This window comes from Odocoileus virginianus, chromosome 12 (assembly GCF_023699985.2).
Source record: "Odocoileus virginianus isolate 20LAN1187 ecotype Illinois chromosome 12, Ovbor_1.2, whole genome shotgun sequence".
NCBI classification, from domain to species: domain Eukaryota; kingdom Metazoa; phylum Chordata; class Mammalia; order Artiodactyla; family Cervidae; genus Odocoileus; species Odocoileus virginianus.
Window position 1 is genome coordinate 57,125,635 of NC_069685.1, and position 15,455 is coordinate 57,141,089.

General features: G+C 53.9%; 1 protein-coding gene and 1 long non-coding RNA gene across 2 annotated transcripts in view; one reads left to right on the top strand and one right to left on the bottom strand.

The window, feature by feature from the left end:
• The window catches only part of DTX1 (deltex E3 ubiquitin ligase 1), a 38,854-nt gene that overhangs the window by 7,344 nt on the left and 16,055 nt on the right, over positions 1-15,455 (top strand). The window contains exon 3 of the mRNA XM_070475332.1: positions 11,675-12,353. Coding sequence (XP_070331433.1) covers positions 11,675-12,353 — 679 coding nt within the window. The remainder of the gene's footprint in view (positions 1-11,674; positions 12,354-15,455) is intronic.
• Positions 5,656-14,537, bottom strand: LOC139037796 (uncharacterized). The gene is made up of 3 exons (XR_011490706.1): positions 14,424-14,537; positions 7,606-7,669; positions 5,656-6,233 (listed from the first exon to the last, which is right to left on the bottom strand). It is a non-coding gene; the product is annotated as an uncharacterized lncRNA (long non-coding RNA).

Here is a 15,455-nt window from a genome sequence, read left to right on the forward strand (position 1 = left end):
GTACCAGGCCCTGGGCTGGTTCCTTGGAACTCAGAAAGATGGACAAGACCCCTGCCAAATGGGTTTCAGAGTCTAGTCAAGGCAAAGGCAGGTACATATCATGGGAATGGCAGCCAAACTCTCGGATTCAGATACAGATCTGGATTCCAGCTTGGCCCTTTGCTGGCTGTGTGACCATGGGCTAGCCCCTTTACCTCTCTGAGCCTCAGACTCCTATTCTGCAAAATGGGCATAAGAATAGTCCCTACCTGAGAGGATTATTATCATGAGGATTGAATGGGATAATGTAGGTAAAAGCACAGAGACTATTACTTTGCACATAGTACTCATGTTCAAGTAGGAAAAAGATTTAAATACCTCATAGGAGAGGTACAGGTTGCCTGACCAGATAACATGGACAGTGTGTGCCAGGAGCCTCTGAGAGGGAGGACTTCCTGGAGGAGGAGTTCTCCAAGAGTCTGTATGGTTTGAGGAGCACTTTTGGCTGGAGGCAACCCAGGCCTGAGTGGGAGACGGAGGCAATGACAGAAGCCAGGAGAGGTAGGGAAGGTAAGGGAGGCCTCTTGAGTCCCACTGGGTATAACTGGGCCTCCAGCTGTCATCCTTTAGCGGCCAGGCCCCAGGGGGCCCAGAGCCACACTGCAAGACCAGCCTCATTAATCACAGGCCCTCAGAGGCCAGAGGTGAAGCCGGCTGGGCAGGGGCTGATGCAGGCCCTTCCCAACAGTCTGGCTGGGCTCCCTCCTCCCAGCCAGCAGGCATCAGCCCTCTTTATACATAGCCAAGGTGAGGCTCAGAGGGTGGAGAGCCACCTGCCCAAGCTAGGAAGACGTGGATCAGAGATTCAGATCCAGGTGGCCTGCAGCGCCCACCCTGTGCCAGGCCTGATTGCCCCAGCACCTTGGACAGCGCCACCCATGGCTGGACCACTCCTGTGGGAAGTAGGGGTGGAAGATGCTGGGTCACGTCCTCCTCGTAGCATCTTCTCTCCCCTCTCATGTACCCTGCCCCTGCTGCTCCCCTCTCCGTCCTTTCCTGGTCTCTCCCAACCTCCCCCCACCCCGCATCCTCATCAGTCCAAGGGAGCTGTAGAGTCTGACCTAGAGATGAGGGAGGTGGTGAAAGCTGTGATGGGGAAGTGTGGGGGCTGGAATAGGAGAGGTGATAGGGAAGGTGATGAGAGCCACGGGGGCGGGGAGGGGACAGGGAGGTGATGGGGCTATGATTGGAGCTATTAAGGGTAGGGTGGGGGCGTGTGATAAAGGGGACTGTGATGGGGAGGGTCATAGCAGCAGTCATGGAGAGAGCAATAGGAGTGCTGGGCGGACTGCGATGAAGGGTGGTGAAGAAGGTGATAAGGAGTGAAGGGGGAGGCATAAGGGTTCTAAAGATGGGGTGATGGAAGACGTGACGGGAGGATAATGAGGAGGGGCTAGGGTGGGGAGGTGATGACCAGTCACACAGGAGCAGCCCATTCAGGCTGTGAGCAATGGGATCCTTAGGTCCTTCCCCAGGATTTGGAGGGTGCCTGGGGCCCTCCCAGGCTCCCCGCCCCCCCATATCTGTGTCCCCCTGGGCCTCCCTCTCACTCCTACATCACACCCAGTGGTAGCCACTCCAGGACAACCTCCAGGTCCCAAGACAGCCATCACCCCCCCACAATGAACCCACTCAGGCTCCCAGTCAATGCAGGTCCCCTCTAATCCCCAGCTACCCTTGACCGATACCAGCTGAGAGCATGGGGCCCCCAATCTGGAAGTGGCTGCCTAGGGGAGCCTCTTGGTGAGGTCCAGGCTCTAAATTTCCTTCTTCAAAGCTCTCTGGTAATTGTGGGGATGGGGTAAGGATGGGAAGGGGTGCTGACTTGTGACTTTGAGTAAACCACACTATCTGCATGAGTCTTGGTTTCCTCCTCTGTAATATGGGCCCAACAACAGTCCCCATCTCATAAGAGTTTGATCAGTATTAGTTTGTTCATTCAGCAGAAACTTAATGAGCACCTACTATGGGCCAGACACTGTCCTAGGCACTAAGGAGGCAGCAGTGAGCAGGACACATACAAATCACTGCCCTCAGAGCCCTTCTATTTCGGTAGGAGTGATGGGCCTAGTACAGGAGGCTAGACACTGAGGAGGTCAGAATATGAGGGTGTCCTTGATTTGGGGGCCCCAGGAGCAGCCAGGCTGGAGGCTGAGTCTCCCCTGGGTCCTGTGTGGCTGCATCCTGGCTGTGCCACTCTAGCCAAGTGCCTCTCTCTGGGCTCCTCCCGTTATCCCTCTGGAGTTGCTCCAGGCTGCCGCTTCCACCTGCCCGGACGGTAGTGGCAGGCGGGTGATGGGCTATGGGAGGGAGTCTGGCACCGGGCCCTGGAGCTGAATGCCCTGAAATGCAGAACAAAGGAGGAGGCAATCAAAGGAGGCGGCGCTGGCGGCCAGGACAGTCCTGCCAGCAGCTTCAGCGCAGCCACCTCTTCTGCTGATGACAAGCTGAGCCCCACTGTCACAGAGCCTTTGTCACCTCTCCCGCCGACTGCAAGCAGAGCACACCAGGGGATGCATGGGGTTCACCCGAAATGGCACCAATATGGAGCTCTCCCCAGGTTCCTCTCTTCTGGGGAACAAAGGTTCATTTATGCCAAGGTGTTAGTCACCTGGGACCATGAAAATACAAGTCAAGGAGCCAGGGGTCAAGATCTACCTCTGTGTTGTAGGTGATTTGGACCAAGTCCCTTTCTCTTTCTGGGGCCCAATTTCCCCATCTAGAAAAGGGGCTGAGAATTCGGATGCTTCCAGGGCCGGGGCAGCCAACAGAAGTGTGTGCAGTGGCTGGGAAGGCAACGGTGTTTAACTGTTGTTCTCTACTGCCTGGTACACAGTAGGTGCTCAATAAGTACTTGAAAACATGAATAGGGTGACTGTGACTCAGCTTCTGCTAACCGTTGCCAAGAAAGCCAATCTTTGTCATTGCCTCTTTGGATATTTGGGGATTTTTTTGAAATCCAGACTTGAGTGAATCCACCTCATTTTTTTTTTTTCTTAATGTTTATTTATTTGGCTGTGCTGGGTCTTGGTTGTGGCACATGGGATCTTTTAGCTGCAGCATTTGAACTCCCAGCCACGGCAGGTAGGATCCAGTTCCCTGATCAGGGATCAAACCCGGGCCCCTGCATTGGGAGAGTGGAGTCTTGGCCACTGGACCTCCAGGGAAGTCTCCACCCCAATTTTTAAATGACTGGTCATTATACTTAGAAGATGTAAATAGTGTGGTGAGCAAACAAAGTCACATCACCCTCCACTTTGCAATCTCCAGCCTAGTCACCTGTAGTACTCAGGTGGCTTCACTTGTGTGTGTTTGCTCATTCGTTCGTTCACTCATTCATTCATTCATTTAGCTAGCATTTTCCAAGTGCCCACCTCCCCGTGCTCCTGGCTATGGAAGGATGTTAGGGTGGCTGAAAGTCCCCCAACCTTTGAGAGGCTTCTGGGCTGGAGAGAACAGACACCTCAACATTTAGAGCTTGTGCTCTGTGCTTTAACGGCAGTTCTGCAGGTGCAAGATGCTTTAACGGCAATTCTTCAGGTGAGTCCCAAGGAGATAGTGATTCTCCCTGAGGATGGCAGAGATTTTAAGAGGATGGTGGTTGAGCTGAACCCTGACAAGTATGCAGGAACCCAGAGAGGGACATGGAGTGGGGTGGGTGGAAGGACATTCCAGACAGAGGTAACAGCACAGGCAAATACACAGAGGCAGAGCTGTGTATGTTGTGTTCAGGAAATGATTATAAGTTTGGTGCTGTTAGGGTGTGAGGCTGTGTAGACAGCTGGGCTTCGAAGATGAGCTAACGCACTTAGACTGATTCATTCTGAAGGGCACTAGGGAGCTACTGATGGGTGTAGATCAGGAGTAATGTGGTCAGACTTGAGTTTGTGAAAGATCCTCTGGCTGCCTTGGGCAAGAGTATGCCTTACAGGGTGTGAAGGGTGCAGACTGGGACACGACAGAGGCTGCTGCAGTCAGCTAGGCAAGCAGTCATGGTGGTTTGGACCAGACTGGTGGCGATGGAAGTGAGGAGAAGTTCAAATCTGGCCGGGATGAATCCCAGCTTAATAGCTTACATGTGTGATTTGGGGTAAATCACTTCACCTCTCTGTTTGGCATTTGTGCAAGGCAATGATAATAGTGGTACCTGTTCTGTAGAGTGTTATATGGATTAAGCATTAACATGTAAAACACTTAGCACAGTACCTGGCACATAGTAGGTCTTCTGTGAGTGTTTACAGTCAGGATAAGGAGGAAGATGTCAATTTCACAGATGAGAAAGTAGAGGCGTGGAAGGGTCAGGGCAGTGGCCCCACAGCACTGAGCGCTCCAGGAGATAGATGACTCTCTGCTTCCTCTCTTTCCTACCCCATCATTTCCCTCTCTCAGCTGCTGCTGCTATGCCGGGGGGTCCTGAACCTGAGTGTTAGAAGCCATATGACCGGGAAGCCACACACACAGCTCATAAAGTGGGCACAGCCAGCTTGCAGCTGCCGGCAGCCTCCGGAGGAAGGGCTTTTTGAAACCAGTTTAAGGGTGGTAGCCTCTCCAAATGTGCCACAGCTCTCAGCCTCCTCCAGGCAGGGCTGGAGACCCCCTCCCTTCCCCTGCCACAGAGCTCAGGGAGACTGGGCCAGCTTCAAACGTGCAGAAACCGCTAATGGGCCGCGGCTCAGCTGACGAGTCCCCTGGGAGAGTTTGGAGGCAAACAGAACACGGCGGGAATATTGATCACAGGGAGGGAGGGGGAGCCGCCCCGGTGCCACAGACTGCAGTTCAAATCCCAGCTTAGCCACCATCCCCGGGTGGACCTCCACACCTTCCCAAAGAGCCTTAGTTTCCCCATCTGCCAAATGGGGCTAACTACGGTGCACAAAACCTCTCAGGCTCTTTCAAGGGGTGATCGGTATGCATCAGCTCTTAGCACAATAGCTGGCATTCAATAAACCAGGATGGCTCTCGCTGTCGATGTCAGGGAGTTGGCCAGCCACTCAGATAATCAGTCGAGACAACAGGGAGACGGCTGCTATTCCAGAAGGCTGTATAACAGCTTGGGTCTGAACGTCAGCTGTGTCCCTTACTTGCTGTGTAAACTTCCATGCCTCAGTCCCCTCCCCTGGAACATGGGCCAGTAAGAGTAGGGCAGTGAAGGGGACAGCTGGAGTCGAGCAACCCGGGGTGGGTTCCGACTGGATCTCCTTGCAGATGACCTCAGGGGTTCCTAAGCCTTTCTGTGCCTCTGTTTCCTCACCTCTAAAATGGGATGGTGAATTTCCTGGTGGTCCAGTGGTTAGGACTTGCGACTTTCATTAGCCCGTGTTCAATCCCTGGTCAGGGAACTAAGATCCTGCAAGCCGTGGGGCTCGGCCAAAACAAACTTTTTTTGTAAATAAATAAAATTAACTGGGATGGTAATATCCCGACCTCATAGGGCCACTGTGAGGATTAAATGAGTTATGAGCCTAGCCACAAAAGTGTGTTCTCCGAGTGTGAATGTTACTATGGTGACTTCTGGGTTGGTGGAGGATTCAGTGAACTATCTCATCAGGCCCAGCATCCACTGGGTGTTGAACTCATGCTTAACCCGCTGCCCCCCACCCCCTGCTCCGTCATAGACCTCAGGCGGCAGTGGGACTCCCCCCCCACCTGACAGGATGTCCCATGACTGCCTCCCACAGGCCCCCTCTTCCCGTCAGGGTCTGGGTGCCCCTAAACTGAGGTCACTTCCCTCCGGGAAGCCACCCCCAGAGGGAGGGGCTCATTGCTGGGCCTTGGGACTGGCCCAGCCCAGGGTAGAACCCTTTGGAGGCTAGAGGGACAGACAGGAGGGCTTAGACCCTCTCCCCCACCCCGGCCCAGTCTCTATGGAGTCAGCTTTTTCTTAAAGCCAAAATCTAGGGGCTGACACCCACACACCCCACCTTCAGGCAGGGGGCTCAGATCAGGACCACGTTCTCCAGGCAGAAGCCTCTCACAATGGCGAAACAACGGAGCACAAACAGGTAGTGATTCCCATCGCTGGAGCTGTCCTAAACTGGACTCGCAGTTGGCTGAGTTAAGCCAGCCTTAGAACCAGTCTAGCCTGGCTTTTTCTTTACTCCATGAATAAGGCGTCATTCCCCAAGTCTCCCAAGATTTCACTTCTCTGGGATCTCAGTTGTGTTCTGTAAAACAGGAACAATTCTAGTTCTTCCCTGGAAGGAACCACATGGGGATAAAATGAGTTAGTGCAAGGAAGGTGTTGAACTCATCCTCTGGCACACAGTGGGGACTCAGTCGACATTAGCTTTATCGTTACGGCCGTAGCTGCTGGCTACCCCCACTGCCTCCCCTCTCTGCTCCTCCCTGTCTCTTGGCCTGGCTTTCTGGTTCTCCCTGACTGTCCATGACTGCCTCTGCCTCTAGGCTTCAGGATGCTGTTTCTTTATGTCTCTTTGCCCCCGACTCTCCTGTGTCTACCTTTGCACGTCCCATTTTGATCTCAGCCCTCCGTGCATGTATCTTTCTCCCAGCTTCTCTCTCCTTCCCTCTCTTGCTTCCTCCCGTGTTTCCATCTCTTTTTGGTTGTCTCTGTCCCAGGCACGAACTGGTCACTGGCTGCAGTGACCGCAGCCGCCCCCACACCCCGTCTCCGGGGGCCCAGCTCCTGCAATCCTCCAGCTGACATTTGGCCAAAGCCCCTTTCCTCTCAGTTCAGCTGGAACAAGATTGGAATTTTTCAACCAAACATTCCTGAGAAACGAAGGAGGGGGTGTGGGGGGACGGGGAACAAAAGCAGACACAGAAACCGGCCCAGAAATAGTACGTGCTTGACACAGGTTCCTCACCACTGTGGGGACACAGACCCTGGTGACCAGCACAGCTGGGTGCCCAGGAGGCTAGAGAAGGGGGAGTGGACCCAGCATAGCTGGTGGGTTAGAAAGGTCAGCCGTGCATCCAGCCCACTAGTCTGAGGCCCTTCCCGTCTCCCAGGCTGAAGAACCTCCAGCCTCTCATCTCAGACCCATTGTTCTGGCCAAAAATCTAGGCCAAGGCCACTGGGGAGGGGAAAGGGTGTTTCCGCAGTTGCTCCCTTGCACATCTCAAGATCGTGGCCCAGGCGGGTCCCCAGGGAACCAGCTGGCACCCCCCTGCCCCTCGGCCTGGTCCAAGGCCAGGGGGAGCTGGGGAGATAGACGGACGGGCAGGCAGCGCTGGGCGCTGCGGGGTGCGGGGCCAGGCCGGGTGAACGGCAGCTGCCCTAATTACTCCAGCTCGCCAGGTTCCGATCTCGTTTGAAAAGGACTCCAGGGACGCAGCCTTTAATAACTACCAGTAAACAGGCAGGAAAATCGATACCTGGTAAATAGAGCCCTGGAGAGAGGGATGCCTGGGCTGGCTGGTCCTGACCTGGCTGGGAGGAGCTCCCGGAGTCCTTTGTTGCAGAGCTGGCCAACGCCGACCTTTGGAACCGTGTCCCCGCCTTTCCCGGGACCCCATGTGCACTTTGGCTCCTGCCCTCCACGTCTGCACTCCCTCTCCATCAAGACCAGCCCCTCCCCTTTCCCACTCCCTCTGAGCCCTGACCTGTGCCAAGTAGGTTGCTTGTTTCAGTTGCAGACGTGTCCTTTGACGTGCCTTGTGCCTAGTGCTGGGAACAAAAACATAGATGTGACCAAATCCTTGCCCTCCTGAAAGTCATCAACCAGTGAGAGAGATTAAGAACAAGAACAAAAACAAATAGCTTATTGACAGCACAAGGACAGACATGCAATAAAAAGCAGCATGTGCTAGCTGTAACAAACAGAATGGAAAAGCACTTCCTGGAGGAAGTGGGCATGTAGAGGGTTTTGTTGGGTGAATAGGAGTTTACCAAGTGACTGAGGGGTGGGAAAGGGTGAATGTGGTAATGTAAATAATAATAACAGCATCTTAGCTAACATTCATCAAGGACTTACTGTAGCCAAGCTCTCTGCCAAGCACCTATAGTATGCATTATCTTATTTTGTCCCACAGTAATTCCTTGGGGGGTAGGTATTAATACCCCCATTTGACAGATGATGACACTGAGGCTAAATGTGGAGCCGGAATTTGCACATGGCTTGTGAGACATCTGAGTTGTTTCTCTCAACCACTTCACTCCGCATCTTCTGCCCCTGATCCCGCCCTACCCAGCTCAAGACCTGGCGCACAGACGTGCTTAAATATGGCAAGTTCCCACCCCTTCCCTTCCCTTCCTATCCAGGGGTTACACCTTCCGAGTAACACAGCGCCTTAACCCTTACTGGGAGCCCCATCAGACATGAGGATCATCTGTCATGAACTCTCATTTTGCAGATGGGGAAACTGAGGCTCTGAGAGAGGAAGACCAGGCCTCAGGACCAAAGACAGAGCAGGATCCCGGATTTTCCCTCTAACTAATCCCCTCACAGGCCTGCCCATTGTCAAGGAAAAAAATCAATTTTCGCACACTCAATTAAAATAATAAAGCAGACAGGAGAAAGAGGAGGCCCAGGGCGGGAATTGTCATGTAACTGACTGGATGTTATAGGAGCCTGGGGATCCCATGCCCACCATGCCCCCCTCACTTGCCTCCACTACCCCAGCTCTCTGGGCGCTTGGCAAGGGCCATGAGTCATCCATAGCCCTTGGGATGCAAGCAGAGGAGAGAGCAGAGAAGCCTTTTCAGCCCTGGGTAGGGACCCACTGAAGGTTGGGCATAGTCTGAGCCAGAAGAGAGAAGCCGGAGCAAGGCACGGGGAGGAAGGGGTCCTCGGGATGAGCCATGATGGGCCCTCATCCATCTGGCTGCAGATTCCAGGGCCAGGCGCCCTGGGGTTGTGCCAGTTAACAGTAGAAACACCCTCAAGATAGAGAGGACCCACTGCGTGCCAGGCACTGCGCGAGGCAGGGAGTAAAGCAGGCAGGATCCCTCACCTTGGGGGTGAGACAGAGAGCAAAGCAAGTCTGTAGATGAATGTATCACGAGGCAGCCCTGAGTGCCAGGGATAGACCCTGAGAAAGGGAGAAGGATGGCAGTGGGAGCGCAATTGCAGGGTGGTCTTTCCAAAGAGCGGATGCTCCAACAGAGACCTAAAAGCAAGGAGGGAGGAAACTGTGAGAATGTGTGGAAGTGGCGAGGTCATATTCCAGGTGGAGGGGACAGTATATGCAAAGGCCCTGAGGGTGGACGCTGATTTGGGTCATTGAGCAGCAGCACCTGGGAGTGAGTGAGGGGGCACTCTGTAGGCCCGTGGGGCCTTGCAGGAGCTTTATAGACCATGCCGTGCTTTGCAGATCATGGCCAGGACTTCGACTTTGACTCCAAGTAAGCAGGGAACCGTGGGAAAGTTTTGAGCCAAAGATGTGATCTGACTTGAATGAGATGCCTCTGGCTGTGGTAGAGGGAACAGACCCTACAGAAGGCAAGGACAGAAGTGGAGAACAGTCATGAGTCTCCTGCCGTGGTCCAGACAGGAGGGACAGAGTGACTTACACCAGATAGATTTGGTGTGCTGGGGAGAGGGGGAAGTGGTCAGGTGTGGGATGTATTTGAAGACGGAGATGACAGGATTTTACTAATAGGTTGGACATGGGGTGTGACATGAGAAGTCAGGGGTGGGTCCAAGGATTGGGGGTTTGGGGCTTGAGCAGCTTGAAAGATGAAGTTGCATAACTGCAACAAGGAAGATTTCAGGAGGAACGGGTTTGGGGTTAGGGATAGGAAGATCACAGCTGTGCTATGGCCGAGCTGAGTTTGAGAAACCTGTTGAACCTGTATGGGAAGCTGCTGAGGGAGCTGCTGGAGACACAAGTCTGGCTTTCAGGAGAGAGGATATTGGAATCATCAGAGTACAGACAGTATTTGTCTTGATGGATTATTTTAAGACCATCATAAGTAAGGTCTGCTTGTGCCCATTTTAGAGATGAGAAAACTGAGGTTCAGAGTGATTGCATCACCTGACCACAGACACAGAGCTGGAAAGTTAGGCAGTTGGGATTTGAAGTGAGGTCTGCCTGCCTCCCAGCCCTGGGGCCCCACTCAGACCTTGTGCTCTGTGACTCTTCTCACTGAATCCTCCCAACAGCCTGGTTTGAGAGGGGAGGGGTGGCTTATGGATTAGTATCACCTTCATTTTCAAGATGAGGCCCCCAAGACTTAGTGAGACTGAAGGGATTTGCCCACAATTGAGGAGCAGTCAAGGGTGCAGCCTTCCTGCCACTGTGTCACGTGAACCTTGCAAAAGAATCTCTCCACACTGGCCGCAAGGCACAGAGCAGGCTAAAGGCACTGAGAAGTCCTGCAGCCTGGACGTTCATCTCTGCTTAACCCAGCATCCATGGAGCCTTGCTCTCAGAAGCATCTAGAACTGGGAAACATGGAGCAAAGGTTGGGAGCCAAACTTCAGGGCCTCTTTTTTTAAAATGGGGGCATGAATACCCACCTGGCTGAGGTTATTATATGGTTATATTCATTTGAAATGACCTCTCAGCGTGGAGCTCTCTGCAGGGCAGACAGGTAGTGTGTTTGTTGAAAGAAGGAACAAATAAACAGATGTATGGAAAAAAGGAATGAATAAGTGGATGAAGGAATGGATCAATGCAAGGATAGCAAAAGGCATGACTGACTAAAATAACCGAGTCCCGAATGAATCAATGTCTGAACTAAATGAATTCATTCATATATTCAGCAACTATCTAGTGAGCACCTACTGTGAGCAGGCACTGGGGACACGGCCTTGAATAAAACAAGTCCTTGCCTTGTGGCAGTGACATTCTAGTGGGAAGAGACAAACAGAAAACAAGATAGATGTGTAAAATATAAAGTATACCAGATGGAGAAAACCCGAGCAGGGAAGGAGAGGGGAAAGAAGGTATGTAGAGGGGAAAGATGGCATGTAGAGGTGGTGCACATTTTTACACAGGATGGTGGTAAGTGAAGAAATGACTGAAATCATAGATAACGTTGACGGGGGAGAATAAATGCAGGTATGAATGGCAGCAGGCATGGGTGATTGGGCTAATGAAAGGATTATTGAACCAATGAACTGAGGAATACATGAATGTGTGAACAAAGACATGAATAAAGGAATGAAAGAATGTATAAATGAATTTGTGCTTGAAGTAATCAACGAATGGATGGACTGATGACTGAATGAGTGGACGGATGAAGGAAAAAAGGGCCACTGGTGTCTGCACGGAGGTGGCCTCTGTTGATCCCTACCCTCACCCCAGGCGTTGACTCTGCTTCCCAGCTCCCCCCTGGTCTAAACAGATCCCACACCGGCTTCGCCCTTCTTCCCCGCCCCCTCCTCCACCCCCCAGGCCTGTGATGGCCACTGTTTAGGTGCCTGTGTCGACCCTTGAAAGGTGGGGCCGCTTGCCTCCCTTCCTCCCTTTCCTGACTGGCATCCCCGTACTGTCTTGACACCCCACTTCCTTGCCTTCCGCCCCCACCCTGCGCTCTGCTGGCCCCAACCCATATTGTGCTGACCTTCAAGCTCGCTCCTGCGCCTATACTGACCCCCCGGGGTCGTCTCCCGCCCCTCTGGCCTGCCCTGACCACCCCCCACCCCGACCTCGACCCCGCCCCGGCCCGGCCGCGGAGGTTCACCGCCCTCGGGTGCGCTGACTCCCGCCCCCCTTGTGAGCACAGGCACCATGCGGCCAGTGCGGCGCAACTTCTACGACCCGTCGTCGGCGCCGGGCAAGGGCATCGTGTGGGAGTGGGAGAACGACGGCGGCGCGTGGACGGCCTACGACATGGACATCTGCATCACCATCCAGAACGCCTACGAGAAGCAGCACCCGTGGCTCGACCTCTCGTCGCTCGGCTTCTGCTACCTCATCTACTTCAACAGCATGTCGCAGATGAACCGCCAGACGCGCCGGCGCCGCCGCCTGCGCCGCCGCCTGGACCTCGCCTACCCGCTCACCGTCGGCTCCATCCCCAAATCGCAGTCGTGGCCCGTGGGCGCCAGCTCGGGCCAGCCCTGCTCGTGCCAGCAGTGCCTGCTGGTCAACAGCACGCGCGCCGCTTCCAACGCCATCCTGGCCTCGCAGCGCCGCAAGGCGCCCCCCGCGCCCCCGCCGCCCCAGCCGCCTCCGGGAGGGCCAGCGGGCACGCTCACCGTGCGCCCCAGCGCCACCTTCGCCGGCGCCGCGCTCTGGGCCGCGCCCGCCGCCGGCCCCGCCGAGCCCACGCAGCCCCCTGGCGCGCCCCCGCGGAGCCCGAGCGCCCCCGGCGGCGCGCCCACCCCGGGGCAGAACAACCTCAACCGGCCCGGGCCCCAGCGCGCCACCAGCGTGAGCGCACGCGCCTCCATCCCGCCGGGGTAAGCCGGGCCCTGGGCGCAGGGGTGGCAGCCCACTAGGGCTAGGAACAAAGAATTACAGTAATTATAAAAATCATAAGTAATACCTAGCGTCTATTAAGTATTCACTTTGTGCCAAGAGTTTAACTAAGCACCTTAAGGCTCGTTTATCTCCAGGAATGAGGACCCTATGAGGGAGCGAGCGTCGTCAGCCCCAATTTACAGATAACGAACAATTTGCAGCATGGGGAGTGTTAGTAACACATCCTAGATCGTGCAATTCACAAGTGATGGAGCCATAGCTCCAGCTACACTGGTTTTGTGTGCGCGCGTGCTCAGTCGCTCACTCAAGTCCGACTCTTTGCGACCCCATGGACTGCAGCCCGCCAAGCTCCTCTATCCATGGGATTTTCCCGGCAAGAATAATGGAGTGGGTTGCCATTTCCTCTTCCAGGGGATCTTCCGGTCCCAGGAATCAAACCTGCATCTCCTGCACTGTCAGGCGGGTTCTTTACCACTGAGCCACCTGGGAAGCCATAATGGTGTATAGTCCATGTCTGCTATTTACTAAATTCTTTTTCTGCACCATCTCATTTACTACCCACATCCCCCACCGCCCAATTCTATCATGTCCCTATTACAGATGGAGAGGCAGAGGCTGAGAGAGGTATGATACTTCTGAGGGCCACCCAGGTGGAGGGCAGGGATTGAAATTCAGAACTGTGGGATTCCTGGAGTCTGTGCTGTGTTGTCTTTGGAGTTGTAAAGGGTTTCCATACCCTGCCCCAGGCCATACCCATCTCATGTGGAGGCTCAAGCAAGCCAATATTGTCCAATATCTGTGGCCCTAAAGGCCACACCTGAAATATCACCATTACATGGGGCTAATACTATGGTTTTCAAGCCAGGCTTTAGGGACCCCTGAGACAACACGGCCTAGTGGCAGGAGGGGGGCTGGCCAAGAAGCCAGCCTCTGCTTTCATTTTAACGAGATCAGCCCTTTTTGGACTCTCTTTTGTGAACTGGTTTTCACAGCAGGATTTCACTGAGGAAGGGAACCTGGATCATACCAACTTTGGAAATGCCTGGGTTAAGGCACCCATGCCCCAGGATATGGACCTAGTGAGCGTGTCAGCTTCCCACCCGGGAGTTCAGATTCACTTGATCTCAGCAGAGGACCTGACCCTGGAAGAGTTGGAATGAGGGAGGGGCAGAGACCTTGACCTTGAGATAGACCAGAAGGGAAAAAGGCAGGTGGGATGTGGGCTGTGGTGCCCAAAACCAGGAACAGGCACCAAAAGTCAACTCTGCTCCAATCCCTCTGGCATGACCCAGGAGAGTGGTCATGCAAAGGTCAGATGTGGAAGCAACCTCTGAGATCACCATATCCAGGTCTTCTCTTTCACCAACAGAAACTGAGGCCTGGGGCCCTGAATCAGGCTGCCCTTCAAAATCTTTCTGGGCTTCCTGGTGGCTCAGACGGTGAAGAGTCTGCCTGAAATGCAGAAGAGCGAGTTTCGATCCCTGGGTCGGGAAGATCCCCTGGAGAAGGGAATGGTTATCCACTCCAGTATTCTTGCCTGGAGAATCCCATGGACAGAGGAGCCTGGCAGGCTACAGTCAATGGGGTCACAAAGTCAGACACAATTGAGCGATTAACACTTTCTTTCACTTTCTGAATCTCTCTGGCTTCCGAACTTTTGAGAGTCTGGCTGCTTGAGTCCCGATCCCCTCTTGGCAGCCACTTCTGAGCCATGAGATCTGGGGCAAGTCCCTCTCCTTCACTGAGCCTCAGTATCATCATCTGTCCAGTGGGAGTTGTGTGCCTGATCATAGAGCTTATATTGAGATGGTCCTTCGGTGGCAGCCAGGACTACTAATGCTATCCCAGAGGACGGTTGGTATAGGGGGCAGGGGAGCTGTGATTTTCCACCGGAAGGACTACAGCAGCTGCCACCTGCCCGCCTAGCCCTCTCTTCCTCTCCCCCTTCCCCTCCAGATCATTCCTCTCCAGCATCCCAGTGCCCACAGGGAGGAGACCAGAGGAGGTTTGGGAGAGCATTTTGGGGAAACATTGCAGAAGGGACTCACCCATCTGGGAATCACAAACGGGTATTCATGCGGCTCCTTGCAGATCACAACCTGGCTCTGGCCGGGCTGGAGGGCCCTAGGATGACAAGAGTAGAAAACAAGTTAGAATAGATGTGGGAGGGGTCAGAAGCAGAAAAGTCCCAGGTGCCTTTGCAGCAAGAATTCGAGAACCTTCTCTCCAGGGCTGTATCACTGAAACCCACTAGTGGATGATGAAGTCAGAAGGTTGTAACCAAAATTTTCTGAGAATGGGATGGAATAGAGCTGAATAGAATCAAATGAAGAGAACAGAACAGAAGATATTGGCATGTGTCATACGCAGTAAGAATTGCTCCAGGAAGCTTTTGCATGATTTCTACATGCGTTTCATGGGTCGCCAGGTGAAATGAATTTCTCAGTCACTGATGAAATTTTTGAAAACGGCGGTTTCAGGGCAAGCTGAGGGTTGCTCAGTTTTTATTGCTCGGTATCAATTCTCTAAACATGCGGGTGCATGTTCACAGAGCCTGATAAATTGGGTCCAAACTGCTGGACATACAGCCTGCAAATGAGTACTTGAACGCAGTTGTTGGAAGGACAGGGAAGCACTAGGGAGGTGATGGGACAGGGTGGTGTGCTTGGGAGTAGTCAGGGCTGACCCTGCGGAGGAGGTGCATAGCCAAGGAACATCAGCTAAAAATACCCCTGACTCAGGGGCTCCCCCAGCAGTCTACTGGTTTGGACTGTGCCTTCCAATGCAGGGGACACAGGTATGATCCCTGGCAGGGGAACTAGGGTCCTGCATGTCTCAGGTTGTGACCAAACACATTTTTCAAAAATAGCCCTGGTTCAGAGTAGGGGGGTGGGCCCAGGACACGTGGAGTCTGCTGCTGAGGGAGGGCATGGGAGGAAGGAAGCATGGGGATGGCAGACCTTAGTTCCTCCAGAGTGAAGCTTCCCATTGCCCAGGCAACTGAGGTCTCGGTGAAGCCCATGAGGGGCAAGGGACAGTGTCTCTGAAGAACCAGGCCCCCCACCTTTTCCCTGGCCTCC